This window comes from Sebastes umbrosus, chromosome 15 (genome assembly GCF_015220745.1).
Source record: "Sebastes umbrosus isolate fSebUmb1 chromosome 15, fSebUmb1.pri, whole genome shotgun sequence".
Classification (NCBI taxonomy): domain Eukaryota; kingdom Metazoa; phylum Chordata; class Actinopteri; order Perciformes; family Sebastidae; genus Sebastes; species Sebastes umbrosus.
The window spans coordinates 19,195,987-19,221,730 of record NC_051283.1 but is presented as its reverse complement, the minus strand read 5'-3'; the positions used below and the strand labels follow the sequence as shown (position 1 = coordinate 19,221,730).

At 42.9% G+C, this 25,744-nt stretch overlaps 1 protein-coding gene across 5 annotated transcripts in view; it reads right to left on the bottom strand.

Annotated features, from left to right (window-relative positions):
* Nucleotides 1–2,077: 2,077 nt before the first annotated feature.
* Nucleotides 2,078–25,744, bottom strand: part of atxn1a (ataxin 1a) — a 103,877-nt gene continuing 80,210 nt past the window's right edge. For 4 of the 5 annotated variants that reach the window (XM_037794356.1, XM_037794357.1, XM_037794358.1 and 1 more), the window contains 2 exons: nucleotides 6,695–9,071; nucleotides 2,078–3,497 (listed from right to left, as the gene is read on the bottom strand). In XM_037794356.1, the coding sequence (XP_037650284.1) occupies nucleotides 2,928–3,497; nucleotides 6,695–8,560 (2,436 nt within the window). In that variant the 5' untranslated portion in view covers nucleotides 8,561–9,071 and the 3' untranslated portion in view covers nucleotides 2,078–2,927. Of the gene's footprint in view, nucleotides 3,498–6,694; nucleotides 9,072–18,440; nucleotides 18,886–25,744 lie in introns of those variants that run through there. The other variant, XM_037794360.1, reaches the window with a different exon arrangement.

Here is a 25,744-nt window from a genome sequence, read left to right as displayed (position 1 = left end):
TAGTTGACAAAAATTGTTGCAGCTCTATGTGGTACACACCTTACATTACACCTCAAAAACCAAGCTCAGAAAAAGAACAGAAACTTGGGCTTTTATGTGCAATAAAGAGCCGGTGAGGATGTTCAACTTGTGACAGAGCTCTAAACGTTAAGGTCAACCATGCAGGCATATCTGTTGAGGTAACTGCTGCATCTCAGTAAAAATAGGGTGTCAGCTGGCTGAAAGCACGGGCCGTGTTCAGAACTGAACCCTAGTCCCTACACCCTGGTTTCAACAGCAGGAAAAAATGGACAAATTTTCCTTGGGATACACTACAAATGGCATCTCTTTTATCTTAAGTCAGTAAATTCAGTAGGCAGGCACAATGTTAAAATTCTGTTTTACAGCTAATGTCTTATGTTCGTAGAAACTCAAATGTAATTTGACCTTAACTGCGTCGACGTAGAAGCTTTCCCCTCTACAATGTGACAAGTGCCTGTTTAGGGAACAATCAACCCTGGTCTCCTCCAGTGTGTCACGTGGTCTAGGGCTCGTTTCAGGACAGGGGCGGTTCAATAATCATCCTCTCCACCCTCCTCCCTCCTCCCTCCTCCCTCCTCCTGATGTGCAAATTGCAAAGATTCTATTAAGTACGACTCCAAGTGGAAACACTGGACATTTAGCATTCTCTATATATCAAATGAGTATCACCTTTTCCTATACACAGTATACATACGATCATACACGATCTCACACACGTACACGAACACACCACAGAGCGCTCTCTACAACTGTACTGTTAGCAGTGTGCATTAATCCAATGTCAGTCAACTAGTGTCTTTGCAGTGTGCACCACAAAGCATTCATCTAAATACAGTACGTATTATTGAGTTTCAGGGATGGTCTGTACTGTTTTGTGTTTGTGTAAGCGTATGTGTGTGTGTGTGTGTGTGTATGGACAGACACAGACCGGCATCATGCACACTCAAGCACACACATTACAAATATATGACACCCTTCAAAACTCTGTGGCGTGAGCTTCTAATCGATGCTCTCAGTCTGAACATCATTGGGATTATTTCAAAAGCCTGTTAATCCAGATCCCAAACTTTTCAAAACACATTCCAATACTTTCCCCCTAACTTTTGCACGGCTGTATACATGCTGAAAACCATCATCTTTCTAATTCCTTTTGTCGCCATAAATGTTTCTCTAACCATCTACTATTTTTTTCTCTGCAATACCTGTCACGATCATCCCTTTCTTTGTGATCCCATGGCACATGCGCTCTCACGCTACCAAACCACGCCCTTCACTTCTCCAAAAAGCTTCACCTTTCCAAAGTGCTGTTGCTACTTTCTACCCTTGTCTAAGTAATACAAAATCTAAAAACATACAGTACTGCGTAAATAAAGAGACAACAAATCGGCTGTATGGTGAGTGTGACAGGTGTGTTAAGTGCTTTTGAAACATCCTGACCCTCTCTCAGAACTGACGTGCAGATTCTCTCGGTTCCCTCTCGCACACAGCCTTTCTCCGTAAAAAAATATATAAAGTAATTCATCAAAAAAACAATGAGGATTGTATGCAGGCTTCCTCTTGACATTTTTCTTGAAGTGAAGTTCGCCAACCCAGTGTGTTTTGCACTTGTATGTATTAGGTTAGGGTATCTCACATTTTATACATTAACATTGACCCACCTAGGTTCAATCTAGGACTAAATAATGACCCCTGATTACGGTTTCTGACAATCATTGAAAACTGGTGAGATAGAAGACGAGGGGTTTATGGGAGAAAAAAAAAATGCTCAAGATGAAAGTAAAGACTCCACTGTCATCACACTGAACAGACTAAAGTGTTGTTCCCTCTCTTTTGTGTGGCACACTGGCACCACCTGATGACGTCACTGGTCAGGCCTGGCGCACGCTGATGAACAACACGGTACATTTATACCAACACGTTCTCATCCCAACTCGTCACATACTGATGCTTTGTCAGCCCCACTTTAGGTTTAGGCAACTAAACCACTTAGTTACTGAAAGTTGTGAACACGGGACACGAACGAACAGCTGATTGTGACGTGACGCACAAGACACAAACAGCGGTGTCCTGGATGAAAGCCTTGTGTTTGTTGGACCCATCCACCTCCCCTCCCTCCCACCCTAAGTGTGTCTTTTCGCTCTTTAAACTACGTCACTACACTCCCGGCGTGCTTTCTCTGAGCGTTCACTGTTTGCCGCGGATGGGTTTATATTGTAGTTAATGGAACGCCCGATGCATTTCATACCGGTGCCTAAGGGTGCCTTATGGGGCGGTATCACCGCCGTGACAAAGCCTCGGTATTTGATGCCCTGGGAATGAGAACAGGCTGTTCATACTCAAGACGTGGTGCTTTTCCAACTCTCAATCTGATTTAAAATTTTTTAAAAAATCATGATGCTCAGGTTCAGCTGACATTAAATCACTCCCAACGTAAAACCACTGGCGCGGCGAGAGGTGGTGTTTTCACCCGGGCTGCCTCACTAGCAGTGCCCAGGGAGTGAAATCACTGTCAAACTGTGAGCTAATTCAATTAGTAATTTACATAATGTGTAGCCAGCCAAGACGAGCCATCAAGCGTTGCTCCCGTGTGCCACACAGCCTCGCAAATCCCTCACCATAAGTCATCTCATGAAAACCACCAAAACGGCACCGGTCGCTTGCGTGATATCAAATCCATCTATAAAAAAAAAAAAATGTGTTGTTAGCTACATGGACTTAATGTAAGGTGATACCATGTAGGGTGAATTTACCTCTACAGTACAGTATTCAAGATAGAAAAATAAAAACGGAAAACTTTAAAACCAAGACAAATGAAACATTAATGTGGGCATTCATGTTTTTTTTGTAGAATCCTTTTATGGGTTTTTTTCCAAATCCCGATGGTTATTGAACAGTCCTGCTAGCCTTCACTTCCCAATATTTGACCTTCCCTCGATGCTGACTTTCACCTCGTGAGGGAGGAAGGAAGGTTTGGGCAGGGTCAAGGGCGGCTCCTCCTCGAATTTTTCCACTTTCCGACCTTCGGGGGCGGACCATCTCCGCTTCCTGCCTCCTGATGGCTTAGTGGCGCCAGCTTCTGCGATGCTGGCGACCTGACATTTAGAAAACGTGAGATCCCCGTTTTCCACATTGGCGCCCCCTCCACTCCCGTTCCCACTTGCACCCCTCCCTCGCTGGCCGATGCCGTTCTCCCTCTCGCTGTGCCTGGAGCCTCCTCCGCCGCAGCTTTGGGGAGCGTCTGAGACGGCTCTGGGAGGTTTGAGGTGCCCGTAGCCGGAGGCAGCCAGCTCCAGGGGCTGAGTCTTCTTCAGGGATCCGTTCTTCAGGTTCTTGAGGGTGAGTGAAATACAAACGTCGCCCACAGAGAGCTTGGTGCAAGGCAGCTCCAGGAGCTGGGTGGTCCGGTCTGGGCAGCATGAAGACCAGCCTTGGCCGAAGACGAAGAAGGGGTACTCCACCAAGACTTCCACACTCACCTGGAGGAGAGGTAACAGTGGAAAGACAATTAAACACAGAGACACTTCAATATAAAACATTTTCTGTGCTTTAAAGCCCTTAAATTGGTTTCAAATCCATAGTATTTTCCCATTACACTGAATAGTTATGACTAAATGACTTAAAAGCCTCCATCAGGACTGTGTGGGTGTGGTTTGATCAGATTTAATTAACAGTAACAAACAGCTGTACTGTATATAAGAAGTGGACGTAGTCACTGTGACTTCACCTATTGGTTTATGATTATTGGTTACAGATTATGCACCGTTTAACTAGTGAAGTTGGACACGCCCTAAATGCACTTGCACCATGCACTTTAGACTTTTGTGCTATAGATCATTAAAATAGGGCCTGAAAACAGGGACAACTCCCAGACTGGACAACACCGTGGTAGCGACCTGTCAATCACAAGGTAGCCACACCCTAAAGCATACCCTGCTTTACGGTCTATTTGACTCTAAATGGAACCATAATTTACTAAATGAACATCATGCTGTATTGAAGAAGACTTGAAACTAGCGATTGAGACCATAAACTCATGTTTACAATGTTTACTGAGGTAATAAATCAAGTGAGGAGTAGGGTTATTTTCTTATAGACTTCTATTCAATCAGACTTCTTTTACAACCGGAGGAGTCGCCCCCTGCTGGCTATTAGAAAAAATGCAAGTTTAAAGCACTTCAGCATTGGCTTCACTTTTCAGACCTGGGGGTGCCTCACTGATAACAATCCACCAACTATTATCACATTTTTTTTTGTTACAAACAAGAACAGAGAGTTGGCTGCTTGTCGAAAACTACAAGGACTTTAGTTCAGTCTAAATTTAGCTGAATGAAAGAACCATTGTGACATGTTGTCCTTAAAATCAGCAAGACGATTATGTAATAACTCTGACGGGTTTGTTAGAGGCACAGCTGGATATTGTTGGTAGAAAAGAAACAGAAACATTCACTAGGAAGAAATGTCTTAGTGACCAAAGGGGCAACATATTTCAAGCCTTTAGGTCCATTACACAAAATCATTGAAGAGGATGGAACATATTTATGTTTAAGAGCTTTCGGAGATTAGGTCTGCGTTATCATTTGTATGTATGACAGAATGACAGATAGAAGCAGAGGAAGGCTTTGAGACGTGATGGGTGGAGCGAGGGAGAAAATAAACCTGAGGAGAAAGAAGATGAAGTGAGGGAAGATCTTAAACATAGTGGAGAGAATGAGAAGGTGGGAGAGGAGGAAGTTACTGAGATGGAGATGAAAAGGCGAATTTACAGAGGGAGGGAGGGACGGACAAGAAGAGGAGTGAGGAAGTGAGTGTGAAAGAGAACGATGTCAAGAACGATGCGAGTGTAAGAAGATGTATCAAACACCCTCTCAAAGCAAAACGACAGGCAATATTTTCCCTCCTGTATTATATAATTTCTCAGAGTAAGAAGTCCTCTGAGTGTTTGGACTCAAAGCTGCTAGCTACCACCTCTCAGGAAGAAAAAAAAAAAAGTAAGGAGAGCCACTGATGGAGTGCAAGAGAGAGAAAGATAAGTGTTTGAAAGATTGTCAGCTTTTGTGGGGTACAGTATCAAAGAGCAGCTGGGGGCGGGAGAGATGGTTAGAGATGTTCTGTGTAGGTGGACGAGTCACAGCGTGGACAGATGAAATAGATTAACTGGCTTTAACGCACACCCTCTAAGACAGTGTGGAGGATGCATGTGTGTGTGTCTGTGTTGGGGAGAACCAGAGACAGAAAATATAAATATAAATCGAGGTGTAGTATGAGATGTTAGATTACTGAGAGATTGAAGTCATAAAAGTTCTTTGTGAGCTATCGAACCTCTCAGAGTACTACAGTATTACATGTAGCAGTAGAAATGTGGTACCGTATCAGTGCGTTCATGTTCCTGGTTTTACTGAATACTTGATGAGTAGATCCCAACACTTTGAACTTCTCTAAATCAGAGCATGTTTGTTACATGACTGCCATCCTGGTACATTGGACTTAATTACAAAGAGAATAGCCGAGTCCTTTGAGATTCACCATAATAGAGTCATTAATAAGGGAGCAGCTCAACACCTGTCATTCAACATTAATATCACCGGCCGAGAGTATGCATAAAAGCCTTCTTAGATCTTGTCAAACGTCGTCTTTCACACTCGTGCAGGCAACAACTAGGGCTGAATAGCTCAGCTATGTACCGAACTCATAAAAAATACACCAGTAAAGTAAAAGTAACAGTAAAGCACTTTATAGAGGAGCTAAACAATTAATCAAATCAGTTAATTATCTATTGTTCCACTGAGCTTTTAGCACTAGTCATAATGATGTCATAAACCGTTATCATGTAAAATCACATCAAGAACAAGCTTAAAAGGAATAGTTTCACTTTCTTGCCGAGAGTTAGACGAGAAGATCGATACCAATCTCATGTCTGTGCTTTAACAATGGAGATAGCACTTTTTCTTTAAGTTTTTGTAAGTTTAAGTTATTAAGTTTTAATAATTAACATGTTATATCACTAATCTGTACACAGAAAAATGTACTTCAGGGATTCAATTTGTGTAGCCTACGCATTGAACAAACTAGATTAAACGTTAATTAATGAGCTTTAGAGGTGCTAGTAGCTCTGCTGTTTATGCTAAGCTAAGCTAGTTGACTCCTGGCTCTAGCTCCATAGTTAAAGAGGACCTATTATGCTTTTGTACTTTTTTCCTTTTCCTTTAGTGTGTTATATAGTTTTTCTGTGCATGTAAAAGGTCTGCAAAGTTACAAAGCCTAAAGTCCACGCCAAAAGGGAGTTAGTCTCCCCCAAAGAAACACTGCTCATTTTCTTCGTAACGTGGTGATGTCATCAAGTAACACATTTGCATAATACCTGCTTAGCGGCTCGTTTGGCACGCCCTCAAACAAAGCTAGTTAGAGCGGAGGTTGACCAATCACAACAGAGTGTGCCAGCTGACCGGGGGGTTGGAAAGAGTTGCTGCAGCACAGCCGGTATGAGAAAAATAGTGTGTGTTTTTTGAACATTAAAGCATGTTAACGTGTTCTGGTAGAAACCCAAAATACAAGTATGCACCTGAAAATGAGCATAATAGGTCCTCTTTAATGCACAGACATGAGAGAGTAAAAAAAGTGTGTTTCCCAAAATGTCAAACTAATCCTTTAATAAAGGTTGCTCCCTGTCTCTCACCTGTGCACGGTGCTCACCAACAGAGAACTGAACCACAGCATAGTTGGATGAGGTGGGGCTCCCTTCAATGCGCTCCACTGTGGACGAGTCGATCTTCAGCTCGCTGCTGATCTCGGCGCTCTGGATGAAGTCCTCCGTCTTCAGGTCCTCCACGCGTTTCAGCTCCCCATCAGCCAGCTGGATGATGGAACCCTTGATGAAATATGGGGGGAGTGAGGCAGGCACCACCGCGCCGGACGAGTTGGGAGGAGGAGCAGAAGTGGCGACCAGACCCGGCGGAGCGGGAACAATGGGGAGATGAAGCTGGGCTTGGACCACTGCACCTGAAGCGGCCTGGTGATACGAGGCGCTGGGGGGTTCTAGAGTTTCTCCTTTGGGGGCCGTGGCAGCGATGTACGTGTGCGAGAGTGTGGTGGTAAACGGTGAGGCTTGGGTGGATGATGTTACGTGGGAGGTTACAGGTTCCAATGTGGTGACTCCACCTCCACTGACAGGAATAATGACCTGTTGGGAGCCAGGAATGAGTAAGTGCTGTTGTAGGCTGGTGTGGTAGCTGATTGGCGTATGCTGGCTCCCGCCGCCCCCTGCGATGTAACCGATGATAGGTGACTGGGGGTAGATGGTGGAGGGGAGCCCCATTGACAGTGACTCTGTAGCGCTGTGGGTGGTCTGGATAACGGTCTGGGGCGACAGCCTGCTGACAGCAGCTTTCAAGCTGTCGACACTTAACGGGGGTGGAAACGTGAAAGAGGAGGTGGTGTTGGAGGAGGAGGGTGTGCGATTGACAGGCTTGCCCAGGATGATGCCACCTTTCTCCAGGTGTGCGGGGGCAGAGGTTGTCAGCTTCTCAGGGCTGGCTCTGGGTGGCGCCAGCTGGTGGTCCCCGTGGCTGTTGGGCATTAGCATGAAAGAGGTTCTCAGCCCTGAGGGATCGTGGGTAGAGTAGTCTGAATGCAGAACCAGCTGGCGGGCCTCGTAGGAGGACAAAGACGAAGTGGCGTCCCGTGATTTGCTCCCCGCCTTAGAGAGGTTGGACTCGGGGGACACTCCATACCGCCGACCCCTTTCCAGCTCTCCATTGTGAAGCTCTCTGGATCTGGGGCCACTTTCCTCTTTCCTAGCGGGTCCGTCCGAATACTGCACCACAAGCTGGGACATCCCATGTCCCAGAGGATGGTGGTGGTGGTGCATCGACTGGGGAGGAAGGTGAACGCTTCCTTGGTAATGAGGTGACGGCACAGTCCGTGTTGAGGTCGACATTTGAACATGGTGAGGGGCGGGGTCTGTAGAAGGCGGAGGCATGGAGGTGCGCCCCGCGGACGCTCTCTGATGGTCATGTTTGGAGGCGTGTGAAGGGGCAGAGACCGTCTCCGTGTGCGAGTGTCTCTGCGCGGCCAAAGAGGAGGAAGAGGAGGAGAAGGGGGGAGGTGGGGGAGGAGGTGGAAGCAGCTGAGGGGAGATGTAGCCTGCGTACGGGGCGCTGTAGGGTGATGCTATAAACTGCATGTTGGGAGGCAGTTGGGCGTAATGGACAGTTCCTCCAACTGTGGACTGTGACAGGTGGGACGTATACACTGTAGGAAGAGATGAGACTAGCCTTAGTGACGAAGAGGAGGATAAAGAGTCTGATGTGGAGAAGAGGGATTTATACTGGTGGCCGTCAGACTGACTGGAGCTACGGTGTCCACCCACAGCACTCTCGTTCCCACCAGCCACGCTGGCAAGCCAGGCCATGTTCTCAGTGCGCTGGCTGTCGCTGGCAGGTGGGATGGTGGGTGAGCGAATGTCAGATGGTAATGTGCTTGAGGGGATCTCCCTCTTCTTTGGGGGCAGACATTCATTACTGCGTTCCTGGTTGGACTTCATGCTGACTTCGCCTCACGTCCCTCAACTGTACTTGCGTTATCGTTCCTTAACTTTTGGCCTTCTATAGCTTTTTCTTTGCTTTTTGTTCTCTCTAACTGACTTTTTATTTCACTTTCCTGTCTCTTTTTCCCACTTTTGATAATCTGTCCCTTGTCTCGCTTTAAGTAGCCCAATCTTTCCTCTATTGCCCTCTCTATCCAGTTCACCCAAGGCTGTTGATTATCAGGTCTTTTCTTGACAACAAAGAAAATCCAGCCCCTAACAAGCAGGCGAGGAAGGATTAAAGATGGAGATGAAGATATGGAGGGGTGGTTAGAGGGGGGAGGGGGTAGGGCGGTCTGTTTGGTCCAGAGGTCTTTTAGCGGCTGAAGGGTGAGCTCAGTGCGGTAGGGGAGAGAGTCACGACGTCACACCTGCTGCTGCCGCCGAGGACGACGGGGGGCCGAGTGCGTCGCACTTCATGCGGAATCATTTCCTTGCGAAAGCAAGCCTGCCCACACCCAGCACAATCCTGTGGAAGAGAGAGAGACGGGAAGACTGTTAGGAAAAGGTGTGGATCTCAAACAGATGAGTGGTTTAATACCAATTTAAAGACATTTATATTTGTGTATGTGTGCAGTTTGTTTTCACCTAGACAGCAACCATAACGATCCTCCAAATTCCTACCGTCTAACACTGCACAAGTGCATCAGCTAATTGTTTTTCAATGAAAATGAAATAAGCTGACACACTGAAATGCACTGCATCATACAGAAAGTATCTCTGGTCTGAGGTACAGCGCCACAAAGGAGCCCTGCTGATAAATACAGTCTCTGAAGCAAAACAAACTAATTGAAAAAGTATTAGTTCATTACGGAAGCCCTAAATCGATACGATTCAAAACATTTTTTAATACAATTATCTCGAGATCACAAAGAAAACAACTTATAATGTTTGGGTCAAATCAGCTGACGGTAAATGCATTCAAATGGCCACCACCATGTACCAGCAAAATTAGGCGCTGCACCAAGAGATTCAACAAACTCCAAAGCTCCAAGAAGAGAAACTGTTGAGCGATACGTTTACTGCGATGAAGGTTGACCAAAAGGCCACGAGCCAACGACATGTCGCCCTGTATCAACAAACTCGGGAGCTTAACAAACCAAAATCCCAAATAAAGCCACGGACCAACACAAGGACGCTCTGCGACAAGAAATTCAGGAGCGCAAAAAAACACTCCAAATGTTTCAAGGGAACTAAATTGATCTGAAGGATGAAAAAGAGGCCGTGAGCTGACAAAATGATGCGCTGCAACAAGAAATTCAGGAGGTCAACCAATGACTTAAATAAAAAAAATGAAAACGGCTACAAGGTAAACACACCTTGTGCCTCTGGAGTGCAGTGTAAAAGTAGTTGTTGTATTGCCAACAGCTGATTGATTTTTGTTGCCTCAACAGTGGGTGAGCAAAATAATTGAAGCAGAATAAAGATAATAATAATCCAAACAGTTCTTATATGTTTCCAGAAGCTTGCACCGCTAATAATAATAATAATAATAATAATGATAATCAAAACAATTCCAAGAAGTTTCCAGCACCTGCTGTACTTGGACGTCTGATAACAAGCCTGTGCTGTACTCTATAAAGTATGTGTGAGTATGTACCACGTGTGTGCGTGTGTGTGTGTGCCATCTGTTAGCGAGGACCCCCTGCTGCAAAAGATGGAAAGCTTGGTGTGAATCTCATAAATAATGTAGAAGCATTTCAAGCACATGCACACCCACTGACACACACACACACACACACATACCGGCGACACCATCTTGCTTACTCAAACACTGACACCTGGGCATATTCAATTATGCTGACACATGTTCTTTTCCTGACACACAGCTCAAGTTCACACACACACACACACTCTCTCTCTTTCACCAACTAATGCACAAAACTACACACACTGTCCAACTTCACATTTGCACACTTGACGGTGGGCAGAGTATCAGTTGACTGACACATGACAAACTAAAAATGCACAGCTAGCATAGCAGTTGTTGTTTTTACGGCGACAACACGGCAACTGCAATACTGGGGTCGTCTAAGTTAAGAGTTTGCAAAGTCAGTGAATTTACATAGTCAAGGGCTGAGTGTGTTTTCATGCAAATGTGAAATAAACTGACAGAAATGCGCGAGCATTACTGCAATAAGCCAATAAATAAAATTAAACCATAAATGTTTGTTTGAACCAAAAGGAAATTGTGATTATTTTTTCATCTAAATTACTGTAAATGAACACACGAATAAAGGTCAACAATAAACTTTCACTCTCAAATAAATAATCATTTAATAATAAACATTTGGAAAGGTCTTCAACCACCTACAACATGTGAAATCATCCAGCTTATAGTTTATATTGTGAACTACCTACAGCACGCCTTTCTGCTGTAAACATCATCCAAATGCCATGAAGAAGAAAATGATGGACAGAAAAATGTGGGAAATATACTAAAGTTGATGTCCTTAATTACGTTATCGACTTATCGTAAGTTGTAGCTAACATGTTGTCACTTTGACTGGCTTGGCAGTATATTGTCTGTTAAGGAATGAATGACTCTCTATACCCCTGTGCCAAATGTTACATATTTTTTTAAGTGAATTTTTTGATAACAGAGCCAGAGACCCTCTTTTATTTATTGTTTTTGTTGTGTGGTTTCTATTTATTTATGTTATATTTATTTAGGATATTTTAATATTTTTGAATATGTTTAAGAATTAAAAGTTCATTGTTCTTTGAAAGGGTGTGCTTGCATTATTATGCTAATAATATGATCATTATATCAGTGGCATAAAATGGTCTGACAGTAATAATAAAATAGACAATAATATAATTTATAGTAATTATTTTTTGGGACAGTATATCGTCCAACAAATGTAGTTATCTTGACAGGACTAGGCGGTAGGGATGTCACGGAAAGCGATACTTTGGTACAAAGTCGATGCCAAAATTCTGAAAATGCGTCTTCTATAGTACTGCAGGTGCCGTCAGGGCTCGAGACTAACGGTGTCCTGTCGTCCCGGGGGCGATAGAAAATGTGTTTGGGACGCAGTTAACTCACTATCGATGTGTCCTGGGGACGCACGCTATTTTATCCCTGATAATGCTAAATTGCGAACAACGAATCCTTGTTGAAATCAGCAGGACGAGAGCTGGTTAACATTAGCTGTTAGCTCCCTGCAGGACTGTGTTGCTTACCAGCTACTAACATTTACTAGCTCTCGCCCTTCTGATTTCAACATGGGAGGTGCCATTGTTAAATTATGATGCATTCAAGCTCTATCCAGTAAAAATTAGTGGGCGAAGGTAAATTCTAACGTTGTAATTCTAATGCAATCTTGTAAAATGTAGTTTTTGGTGAGAAATTGAATAAATACAGTTGTTTAAAGGAGATTTTTTCACAGCAATATAAGATAGATAATAGAGAGGGAATTGTTCCAAACAAAAATCAGTATGCAAACGGTAATAAAGGAGTGTATGTTGATAATCATTGAATTTATTGTTTTACTTTTGTTTTGTGCCATGGTATCGAATTGGTATGGAATTTCACTGGTATATTGGTATCAACTACTAAATTTCTGGGATGTCTACAAGGCAGTGCAACTATCAATTTACATATAAAAATAGAATAGTGCTTAGTTTGCCCTCGATCGTTCATAGATATGGGATATGGGAAACGTATTTTCATACTGTAGTTGAAGCATATTGACATAAAACTGGATCGAAGCATTTGTTATTGTGCATTTGGAGACGCTGAGAATCTTTAGAGGGCCTTTTATGTAGCTGATCTGGAACATCACAGAATATGATGTTAGACCACATAATAACACAGCTCTTGTACGGGTGATGACTCCGATTATCTGATCTCTGCAGCTGCCAAGCCACAACAGATTTAATCTTTCAAACCAGAATGAATGACCTCTGAGACTTCCTAAAGGCTTATTTGCTAATTCCTACAGAGTGATACCAATTGCACCTACTGTGTGCGTGTGTGTGTGTGTGTGTGTGTGTGTGTGTGTGTGTGTGTGTGCGTGTGCGTGTGTGTTCTATTGGACGAGGGATATCTTGCATCTCAAGCAGATTCCTGTGATTTAAGAAGAGTGTCGCATTGCTACTACTATAACACAACTGCAGAGACGGGCGTAGGAGTAAACAGACATGCAAATTCCCATGTACATACTGTATAAGAACACTCCCCCCCCCATACACACTCACAGGCTAGTGGTAGTGGTAGTGAGCACACACACTTTCTCAAGCACGCACCATCTGTTCAATCAAGCAGGCATGACTCAGAGGTGCCGTTGATCGGTGAGCTTTTAGCACTGAGGTGCACTCCTCTCTGTCTCTCCCTCCCTTAGACTCGTCTCCTGCCTCAGCCTGCCCACCTCTCCTCCTTCAGAACTCCATTCTCAATTATCATTCTTCCATTTAATGGTTTTATGCTCTTAATCGCCTCTCAATGTCTTTTGCTTCTCTTCTCTTGGCGTCCTTTCACATTTATCCTCTGCTTGTTTCTCTCCTTTACCGCACCCGTTTCAACGTACTCAGTACTGTTCGCGCTGTGTACAGTCGGATAGATTAAAAAAAAAAAATAAAGAAGCCAAACTCTTATTTAACAAGCTGTTGCTCGAATTAAAACTTTGACATAAGAGGAACATTATGTGTCGGAGAGCTGTGAGATCAGAGACATTTCATATCAGCTGTCACATCAAACGCTGACAGAGTCTGTACATCCAGCCGCAGATCTGTTCCTGCTGCCATGCACGGTTGCTTTTATCTTCAGAGTTAGGCACGTTATGTCTGACAGTTCTCTGGCATGTGAAAAAGGTTTCCAGGAGAAATATGAGATGCATTGTGTGATGGGATATATTGTGCTGCTGTTACAATAATAAGCAGGGATTGCTATAGGCAAGATTGTTATTGCAACAGACGGGGTGTAAACTACAAGTACAAGAAAAGTGGTTTGTCACCTTGCATGGCTGCTGAGTTGTACAATGGGAACTTCAAATTATTCAAAACAGGAACTTAAACCTGCATTACCCGATTTTTAGCCATGAGGGGGCAGCAGAAACAAGCAGCAGACAACAGATTTTTACCACATGAAGTTATGTCAAACTAGTCCCTATTTACACATCCAGCAGACATGGAGCAACATTAGCGTTCACTGGAAGTTGGGTTTCAATCCACCCGGCAAATGTAAGACCAATATTCACTCTCCAATATCCACTGTGTTCACCACTTAGTCGCTAACTTTGTCTGCTGTTTGGTATTGGACAGGGAGCTACAGGGGGATTTTAGAACTCCTTAGCTGAAAACAGCTGCCTGCTGTGTGTGAATACGACACTGAAAAGAGGCTGAAAATAGAGCTGCATCAATTAATCGATTCGTTGTCAACTATTAAATTAATCGGCAACTATTTTGATAATTGATTAATCGGTTTGAGCAATTTTTTAAGAAAAAAAAAGTCAAAATTCTCTGATTCCAGCTTCTTAAATGTGAATATTTTCTGGTTTCTTTACTCCTCTGTGACAGAAAACTGAATATCTTTGAGTTGGTAATGACAAAACAAGACATTTGAGGACGTCATCTTGGGCTTTGGGAAATGCTGATTGTCATTTTTCACCATTTTCTGACATTTTATAGACCAGACAACTGATCAATTAATCGAGAAAATAATCCGACAGATTAATCGACAATGAAAATAATCATTAGTTGCAGCCCTAGCTGAAAAACAATGAGGTGAAAGGTGCTAAAATGCTCCGTAGACCCGAGGAGAACTGAAGTGAACTCTTGTGGGTTTGTCCCTACAAGTGACACCTTTCACATTACACACAGGCATTTGATTCATTGTTAATAAAGCAGCTTTAACTAAATTACTGCAGGAGCAGAGGGTGAGATAAAGACACACAAACACACACACAATAATCCTGGGGAGAAACCCATGAATTTTCAAGCTATCCTGCAGTGTTACTGGGAGAGTAAAAGAGAGAGAAAGAATAGAAAGAGACAGAGAGTGAGGGAGAAGAAGGAGTGGAAGAAGAGAAAAAGAGCAGCATGAAGTGTGGGAAACGTTAGTATTTTGAATAAAATAAAAACAACTACATCAACAATTAATGAAGGAAGAGTCTGAGGAGGATCGACGAAGGGATTTCAGGGAGGGATAAAGAGTGGCAGGAAAGAGAGAGAGAGAGCGAGAGAGGCAAGCTGACCTACATTGCAAAAAGAGAGAGTATTGCTTCACTGAAACTGACACTCAAACACACATTCACTGAAAAGCTATGTCACCTGAATCTTGCTGAGTTTGCAGCTGTGTGTATGTGTGTGTGTGAGTGTGGGTGAATTTGTGTGTTGATATCAGATGACCTGTAACCCAAGCCGTCTGTCCTCCATGTGCTTTAGTCTCTCTCTCTCACACACACATTCACAAACACAATGATCCACCTAACCAAAGTCTGTGTGCATGTGTGAGTCAGTAACCTGAATCATTCACTCGTGCATTATACTATTGTCCTTCTACGGTCAAAACAGTGGAGGTTCTCAGGTTTCTTTCCTTCACACTCACACAGAGCGTACTACTGGATGAATTGTAAAGTCCTCACACTGTCTGATGTTTGTGATTACAACCCTGCAGGGAGACAGAACCAAACTGATCTTTCTTGTATCAATTATGTATTAAAAAAATGACATTTTTAAAGTTACATGTTACAGTAATACACATTAAACCATATACTCTCTAATTGAGAATATGAGAATGTATAATTCATAAATCCTTCTAGTTTACCCAAGCAGTAATGGGGTGTTTTGCGGTTATGGAAGCAGTGCTGCAATAGTAGGCCAACAATACTGTAACTATGGTCATTTACAACAATTACAAAATGTTTACAGCAGCAACAGACATTCAAAGACACAAACAGTGAGTTTCACAGTTCTACATCTCTAAGCAACTGATATCCTTCCTAAACTTCACTGAACAGCCAATACAGTACATTCAATGCAAAATCTAAGTTTCTCTGCACTAAATGTGTGCAATGTTCCTCAACTTAGTGACATATATGTCTGCCCTAGAGGCCTTTATACAGTACACTCTTAGGATGGTATGCAATATTATCATATGCCATTTTCGGTTGTGATTGAATCACATATAAGCTATGTAAAAAATATTATAAACAATGACATTCAGGGCTCAACCATAAGGATTGTCTGCTAGCTCGGGGCAGGTAAAATGCCGCATCGGGCTAGGTAATCTAGCAACTCCCTTGCCTTATCGGGCAAGTGGTAAACAAATAAAATAAACACATCATTTTTTCCAGAGCTGATGATGGAAGTAGCTAAGGAGTGAGCAAAGGATGCCCGGATTAATCGGACGATATTTAGTAAAAATATGTTATATTTTGATGCGTTCAAGCTATTCAGTAAAAATGAGGGGGCGAAGGTTAATTATAATGTTATCATGATGAGTTCAAATATAATCCTGTAAAATCTAGTTTTTGGCGAGAAACTTGAATAATAAATAAATACAGTTGTTTTCACAGCAATACAAATGCAAAAAAATTACATAATTAAAACAACTAATGCCAAGATTTTCTTTTCATCAAAGCAAATATTTAAATAAAAATACAATAATTTATTTCCTAATCATTTGAATTGTGCGTTTTATGCAAATAACCACTATAAATGACAATAACAAAGTAAAAGGATAATATTTAGACATTTGACGGTTTACCCTGACCTCTGGATGGTTGAAATTATTTTTCGGGACCGTGGTGAAAAAAGTTAGTCTGGAGCCTTGTATACCAGCTGTTATAACGGAAAGAAAACAAACATAAACGATCATAGCTCAACGACGATTGGCAACCGGTACTGGCGCAAGCGAGCATTTCAATTATCCTGGAAACCGGAATTTAGTTGGTGGCATTAGTGTTATGTGGGAGAAAATCCATATTTATTAGATGAAACATGACAATTAACTAATGAAATATAAATGAAAAAATTTGTATAGGGGCAAGTAAAAAATGACTTAGGGCAAGTGAATTTATGACCCACTTGCCTGACTGGGCAACTGAATAAAAAACCATTAACGTTGAACCCTGACATTACACTTCTACAGTATTTAACAAATGCAGCGTTAATCTCTTGTTGTAGTTTTTGTTGATGCTACCAACTGTGCTGCATTCAGCTTTAGCTGTTAGCAGCAACAGCTTGATCTATAATTAGACGCAGGTCTGTCCAGTCCATAAACAAAAAAATCAACTTAAACTCCTCTTAAAACAAGAACCTCCATTCAGCTTTGCATTTCAACTCAAGATGTAAAGAAGAATAATGCTTTGCATCGCTTTAAAAAATGGCTTATATAGGGTTCTGTATTATATTATAGTGATAGGGAGTAGTAGTGGGGGCCCATACTTAGGTTTCTTTTTTAGAGGTGTCAGGAGGCCCAACAATCACAGGCTGAGCATGAGTGAAACATCACAACATGCAAACCACTAAGGACATTAGGCTACAGAATGTGTTGATACATGAATGTTTATTAAGAATACTAGATAATTATACAAAAATATTAACTTTGTTTTGTCATCAACTCACCAACAAGTCATTTTGTCTCCAAAAGCATTTAGATGACCTCTACAGTAATATAAAAACTGGTGTGCAGCTACATATGTCTGCTGCATTTGAAAGAGTGTGTGTGTGTGTGCCTGATGGCCCAGTCATAATCATAATCACGATCAAAGGGATAAGTCCAACGTGATGTGTTATCTCACTGCTAAATATAGTTCAACTGGAAAGTACAGTGTTGCTGCAGGCTCATACTTCTCTGTCTCTCTCTCTACTTCTTCTCTATTTCTTCCTCTGTAGCTTTTTGCCTATGTGCTTTTTCATTAGTGTGGGTGTGTGCTTGCATGTGTGTGTTTGCATATGTGCGTGCATGTGTGTGTGTGTGTGTGTGTGTGTGTGTGTGTATGTGTGTGTGCGCGTGAACAGTACAGCAACCCTTGCCAGACTGGGAACTCTGACAAGGCTGCCACTTTATTCCCTGTCACTCTCCGTTAGTGATTACACACAAACAACAACAAACACACACACACATACATACGGGAGTATGGTCAGATAGTGAGGGAGTAATGGAGGATGTGCCATTGACAGATGGAGACAGAGAGTTAGAGAAGCAGGGGGAGGAGGAGAGGGAGGGGGTGACGGAGGAAAAAAAGAGAAGCGAGAGAGAGAGAGAGAGAGACAGAGTGGTTAAGAGTTACACAAACAAAGAGAGACGGAGATGGAGAGAAACAAATGACTGTGAGAGAGAGTCTCTTTCGGAAAACAAACACTTAGGCAACGTTGCATGACTTGCACTTTCTCACCCCTCAATAACCCTGAGGGTGGACGGGTAGGGTGGAGGGGTGGTGGTGGTGGTGGTGGTGGAGGGATAGACAGACAGTCAGTCAGTCAGTGAGAGCCTGAGAAATAAAAAAGAGCCAAATGGAAAGAGAGGAATGAGAAGAGAAGACAAAGAAGAGAAGAGAAGAGAAGAGAAGAGAAGAGAAGAGAAGAGAAGAGAAGAGACGAGACGAGAAGACAAAGAAGAGAAGAGAAGAGAAGAGAAGAGAAGAGAAGAGACGAGAAGAGGAGAGGAGCAGGGAGGGGAGACACTTCAGGACGACGGGCGAATGTTAGAAACGAGCGACGACGATTGTAGGAAAAACTAGGGCAGACGCAGTACGCACTTATAAATGACATACTGTGATACAACAAGACAAGCTTTCCGCACACACACACACATGCTGACTCTCTCTCTTCTCTCTCTCTCGCTCCCACACACACTTCATTCAGAGCAAACTGTGTGAAGTGTACTTACCAGGGTAGCAGGAGTAGCCCACTTCTGCAGCATGCTTTCTCTCCCCCTCTCATTCCTCCTCTCCTCCCTCAACTCCTCTCTTCTCCTGCTCTGCCGTGTCTTTTGTAAAGCACCCTCTCTCTCTCTCTCTCTCTCTCTCTCTCTCTCTCTCTACAAACTGCTCTCGGCCTTTCTCACCCCCCTCCACACACACTCTCACACACACACACACTCCTAAATCTTGACAGCGAGGAAGGAAGCTCCCTCACTACCACTGATACGCAGGTGATCTCACACACACACACACACACACGCACACACACACACAAACAGAATTGGTAGCACACACACTTTCTTGCACACGCCCACAGGGAGGGAGTCCCGCATGCAGAGCTCCAACGTGTATTATGCAAGGGGCTGAATGCGAGCCAGAGCTCTCACACTGTCTGCCCTACACACACACACACACACACACACACACACAGGGCCCCTCCCACGGTTCGCTCGGCCAACTTCATCAGGTATTCATTCAAAAAACACACACACGCCAGCTGGCTGCACGCCCAGAGACCGCTTACAAGCAGCGAAAGAGAACGAGAGAGAGGGAGAGGGTGGGAGGTTGTTACAGTGAGAAGGGCAGAGAGGGGGAGTGTGGGAGAGATAAAGAGGGAAAGGGAGGGAGTAAGCAGGAGAGATTATAGAGAGAGTACATGAAAGACACACATGGACAGCTCGTGTACACACACAGATATGCGTGTATCTGGGGGATGAAACTATTTTTTTTCCTCCATTTATTAATGAATCATGAACTATAAAAAAAATGTTAAACAATGGGGAAAAATGTTCATCATAATTTCCCAAATAGTTTCTTTTTATCCAACGAGTTAATACCAAAATATTCTATTTATAATGATATAAAACAGAATAAAAAAAGCAGCACATTTGAGAAGCTGGAACCAGAGAATATTTGGCATTTTTAGTTGATAAATGTTAAACAATTATTAATGAATATTCTGTTAATCAACAATTTGATTAATTGACAAATCATTTCAGGATTGTGTGTATCATCAATACAGATAAATGCAGGTAAATACCCTAAATACATCCACTTTCACATATTATTCTCCCCTTTTGCAGATACTGTAGGCGTTGTGCTGCACTTGCTGCTTTCGACCACTAGATGTCATGACTGATTGCCTGCCTGACGGCGTGCAGCAGTCTATTTCTGTTAGTTAGCTGACCTAGTTAAAAGACCATTTGGAAGTAAATATAGATGAAATGTGCTCCTCAATGCTAAGAGATGCAGCAGGGAAGAAGTGAGTACTCACTCATAAGATGTTAACATACACACTGACTCACATGCAGAGTAGTAAGGATTCCCACTGGACTCAATGGGTCTAAACATGCACTAAAAACACACATCCTGTTTGTGTTGGTTGTTCTTCCTGTCAGCTTGATAGTGACAACACTGGATATTCGTGGAGTGTTTAACTACTGCAAGGCAGGAGACATTTCAAAGTTTCCTTTTCATGTGGTAAAGAGGACTAAAAGAACTAACAAATTGTACCCAGAGAGGCTCGGCCGGATAAGAGGATTGAAAAGTGGTAATCTGAGAGTTCTTTGTGCCCTTTTTTGTTTTATTTTGGAAGGCGTTTTTGGTGATAATCACTCAGAGTGATGGTGTTTGTTTCTCTTCTTGGACTCTGGAGGAAGTTGACTTTCCGTAGATGCTGTTCCATCTTTTGTTAGTTGTTGCTGTTGCTCTTATTGAAAATACAGTTCCTCATTTGCTACAGTGGTGTGCCCACAAATCACAAAATATCCTTCCTGTTTCGTCATTAAACCATGTAGTTCTTTAAAACATTTTTTTTTTACGAAATATGTTGCACCTTTGGAAGTTATGACATTATCAAAGTGTCTATGTTTTAACCGGTTTGTCTTGCAAACAAACCACTACAGCATTGTCTATAATATCACTATTGAGTTATAAAAGAAAATGATCTAAGTTACAGCCTAAAGTAAGACAGCAGGACGTAGAGAGACAGAATGACAAAATATAGATAGAGAGAGACTCAATGAAACACAGACAGAAAGCCAAATCAGAAGAGACTGAGAGAAAACCAGACGAGACTATTTGTTTCACAGTCGTTTCCGTTGCCTTGGCAGCTAATTGGAGCCTCTCGGCATTTAATCATAATTCATTTGTGTGGGTTTGTTTACAATCTGCCGTCAAGTGAAAGCATTGAGAGAGAGAGAGAGAGAGAGCGAGGGTGGAGAACGGGCACAAAGAGACGAATCAGTTATGAGAGAATTCTTTGAATGGTGATTTTAGTTGTGTCTCTGTAATGTCTTTGCTCAGCTGGTCTGTCTCTACGGCTATAACTTTCTCAGTCCAGCCGAGGTGGCCACACGTCAAGGCCCTTCCATTATGCTCTAGACCCACATAAATATCCAGTTTCTTCCCCATTTCCACCAAGGAATCAGCTTTATGTTGGATGTTAATAACTGCAGACCATCACTAAATGTCTAGAATATCACCACTAGATCATAACTTGGTAATATCGAGTGTCACTCCTTCTGCAAAATCCATGTTTTATTTTCCCTGAGCATAAAAATCTCTTTATAAACCTGTCACTTCCTCATAATTCACATCTCTACTTCATGACTAATGGACTTTATATGCATTACGTGAAGTCACTGAGGTCTCTTTTATACAGCTGGAGCTTGAAAACATCATGGGGAACTTGTTAAGTGTTACTGAATGCAGATATCGCAACTCTACTCTGTTTTTCACAATACTGATACTGAAATGATCTACTTGTAGTAAACAAGCCACTATGCTGAGCCGTAACCAGCACTGCTTGAAGTGGGCCGGTACTCACCGGTACTTCTACATTTTACTCCTTGGTGTATCGTGACTGTTTCTTCTCACCTGAACTTCTCTCAAGCTGCCGGTGTTATGTTGAAGTCTGTTCCTCCGTCAAATAGTGTTTCCCTCCTGTTAAAATGATCGCGCCCACCTCGGTAGTTAGGGTTAGGGAAAAGGTTTGGTTCAGGTTTAGGTAGGGGGAAACACATCTCGACGGGAAACAGTACTCGACACAACACCAGTACTCTTTTCTGCCCTCTCCATATCAGGTTCTCTGGGAGATTCATAACAGCGCAGCGCCAGAGTATTTGCGCCGCACCTCATAAACCGTATGAACATAAAAACTGTGGGGAACATCTCGACGAGCCGACGCACGCCACGGGGAGAGAGGGTGAGAACGAGGTTCGTGATAACTTTTTTTTATTTGTGAACAAATATAATTAATGAAACATTATTTAAACGTTCTCTGGATCTGCTCTTTCAGGGCAAACATTTCCAGAAGAATTAAATGTTCAAATGAAGGCTGTGATATGTGTAAATAATAAAATAATAATTTAACTACTAGTAATAATGGTCCAAAATTATGTAAAATTGCATAGTCAAAAACCTTAAAATTTCTCCTAGTACCTTTTATTTATTGTAGAAATTCAACATGTGTCTCTTTATCATACTGTATGATAATGTAGGAGCATCCTGACTGGGACACTGCTCCTAAAACCTGAATGATACCTGACTATGCTATAGGCTACAAATAACACAGGAAAGTACTTTAACTATTAACACGATGTGTAAATATACAAACACACCACCATAACCCTATAATGTTCCAGTTGGAATATTATTGGAGTATTATAGGCCTATTATAGGAGATGCATTGCCCAAGTATAATAATATAGCAATAAAACCACAGCTGATTATGACTGGCACAGTATAACATGCTTAAAGAAAAAATTAATAAATAGGAATAAGAGACACAAGAGATTGCTGATAACGGCCGATACACATGCCAACATGTGAATAAGAGGAGTACTGGCACTTCAAGCACCTGTAACCAGGAGAAATAAACAAAAACAAACCTTGTAATTTTCTTTTTTGTGATGTCTTTGAAGTTTTACTTTGGAATTTGTCAGGATTGAAAGTTTAAATCAAGGTATAAGCAATGGATTCTTCACAACATATAAACTCAGTCAATAATATAACCCTCATAATAGGAATCAATGTAATGTTTAGTGCAGCAAAATCTTCCTCAACAAATACTGCTCTACTCTCTCCTTCTGTGTCACAGCCTCAGTCACTAAGGAAACTGATGAAAAGCTTCTATATATACTTACACATATATACGTATCACTGACTGCTCTCTCTCCCTCTCACACACAAATACTGACTCTCCCGCTCTCTCAGTCGCCCACGCAAACTTCACACACACACTACCCATCTATCCCCCCCCCCACCTCTCTGTCGGTGAAAGTCTCAGCTCTCTTGTTTACCCGTGTCTTTCCATCTGTCTCTGTGTGTGTGTGTGTGTGTGTGTGAGACAGCAGGTGCAGAGCCATCTAATGGTCACATACCAAACGCGCACGATCGTGGCGAGGCTGGCGTTCACGAAGGCACGCCCTTATTACAACACCTTAATCATGTTGTGTTCTCTTCATAATCTATCATTCATAACCTTTTTTGTAATCGTTACGTAATCGTGTTAACGGCGCCCTCTGAATGGCGCGCACAAATATCTTTCACCGTCTCTCTCACAAACCCCTCTGCCAGGCTGTGTTAACTTGCTGGCAGTGTAGTGTGCTACTTCAGCCCAAGCCACATCCCATTCACAAACCTACTAATCCACACACACTATTAGATCCCTGCTAGTCACACACACACACACAGAAGTATGCGTGTATGTGTGTGCAGGATTAGGGAGGGACTGGAATGGATGGGCAAATCACTGCTAAGCTCCTCTATTGCTGTATAATCCTGCTGAGTACACACACACACGCAGACGCACAAATGCGTAAATATGCATTCAGACGTGCACGTGCGCTCACACACAAACATGGGGCTGACGCTCTCTCACTCTTTCACAAAGCATGTATTCGCAAACGCCCACGCACATAAACAATGGCAGTCATCGCAGACATTCACACACACACACAAACGCGCAGGCAAAAGTCCAACACGCTCATTCAAGGGCAAAACGCAGACACATGAACACCCAAATATTATTTCAAAGACAATATATAATCCTGTTCAGACAGAGAACGTGTGTTACTGCACAAAAGGGAATAAGAGAGAGAAATGTAGGAGGGGAGGCAGCTTCAGTGAGAAAAAGAGAAAAAGTAAAAGAGGAGCGAGAGAAAAGGACAGATCAATGTAATTCAACCTCCATTCATCGCTACACTATCCATTCATTCATTCTTCCCACACAGCTATCGCTCCTGTCTGCTCCTTCAACACAGGACGCTCACATGTATCAAACGAGAATGTCACTCACTTTAAAAATTGGAATATGGAGAATTTGCGAGCCTATTTTTGGTACGAGCTACGACAGCTCAATTAGCAATTAAGAACACCACAGAAGTATTTCTCCACAAGACTTTACAGGGCCGAGACTACGATGTGAGATATGATAAGAGTTTTTGCAGAATGTGGCTCCTCAACTAGCAGACGACTATCGACTTAATCTGGCTTTTCCTGTGAGGAACTTTTAACTGTCTTTCAAGCAGTCTCAATATAATACTGATGCCTCTATATGACCTACATAAGTAAACGAGACCATCAGCGAGAAGATTGGCTATTTCTATATAGTTATTCTTAATGTTTGTCATCGGTGCCACCGGGTCGGATTCCACACTAAATCAGACAGAATCAAGCAGGTTGAACCTGCAGTAGGTGTTCTGTGAGAAAACTAGACTTCTGCACCTTTCTGAAAACATTTGAGGTGAGAAATAGGCATTACAGTGACAGAATATTGATTCATATTTGATCAGCGCTGACTGACTGCAGTGATTGGTTGTTTTCCTCCAGTCTATGAAATGTTACAGATGCCATTAGGATCACCGGAGGACACGTTTTTTTTTTTATCAGATTACCTGTCTCATGCACTACTGTCACGATATAGTGACCGTTTTATAAAAATAAAAACATTTTTTAAATCATATTTACTCCAACCTGCCTACTTTAACTGGCAGTGACCAGCCCATGGACGGACCCAGATCCGGCTTCGCTGCCACCGTTGACCCGCGCCCGGCAGCAGCGGCTCCTCCACAAGCCAGGAGCAGAGCTCCGCCTCGCTGCTCCACCGGTCCCCACTTGGAGCTAACATCGACACCACGCTGCTGGAGGCCCAGGCTGTATTGCTTGGCCCGCTGGAGGGAAAGGAGGTACGGGAGAACCAAAACCAGGACTGAGTGGGGCAGACTGTCAGACCCTGCTGCAGTAAAATGAGAGGTTTTCTTAAGGGAGTCTGGTGTTCGGAGACACTAACGCTTTTGTTCACAGGGACCACTGAAATCAACAACAAAATTAAAGTGCCTCATGATAGCTTTAAGTGTGGGTAGATAGAAAAGTCTTCCTTTTTGGATAATAAAGTTAAATCTGAACTTGAAATCTAAAATATTGTGTTGAATTTTCATGTGAATATAGGTCTGCAACTAATGGTTGTATTCATTATTGATTCATCTGAAGGTTAATCACTCACTATTCACATTTAAAAAAGTAAATTTGTAATAACAAATTGAAGCGAATCCTCTTTAACGTTTATCACACCTCGTCTTTGTGCCCCCGTGATCTTTTCATGTGGGTGGGTGAGAAATACAAGCAGGCAATCAGATGACGCGAGTGTGATAATTTCTGAGCTGAAGTCAGGTTGAGGACAGGCTGACAGGTGTGGGATGTGTGACTTTGAGGGGCTGCAGGGAGCGTGGTGCTAAACGGCGCCTGTGGAGGATAAACACACATCTGTAGACTTTATTTGCCTGTCAGCACACACACTTTATTCTCTTGCATGTCAGAATGGAAGAAAAAGAAGGTGATGGTGCCTGCATGGGTCCACATCTATGGAGAACCATACTGTTGTGTGCGCTGAAGGTGAACTGCCCCGCTGTAACGGGCATGGGCAGGCAGACTGGCACTAATTGGCATGAATGGGCACGGCGGCGGGCATTATGTGGATGAAAGAGAGGTGGGCGACTGCTCAGCATGTGTCCTTGTCTGTGAATAATGTGTTCCACCTTTTCAAAGGCGCAAGGACAGAAAAATGTCAGACAGGCAGCAGCACTAGTTGAGCACGCAGACTCGCATAAATCATCAAAGGCCTCCGCCGCTCGACACAAACACACATCCAGCACCCCTGAGACTCAACAGGACACACATGCAGTACACACCGGAGCCTTACCCAACTCAGTCATTATCCAGCCAAACACAATCACAACACACTCCACAGGTGTCTGCATGCTGCCCAGCA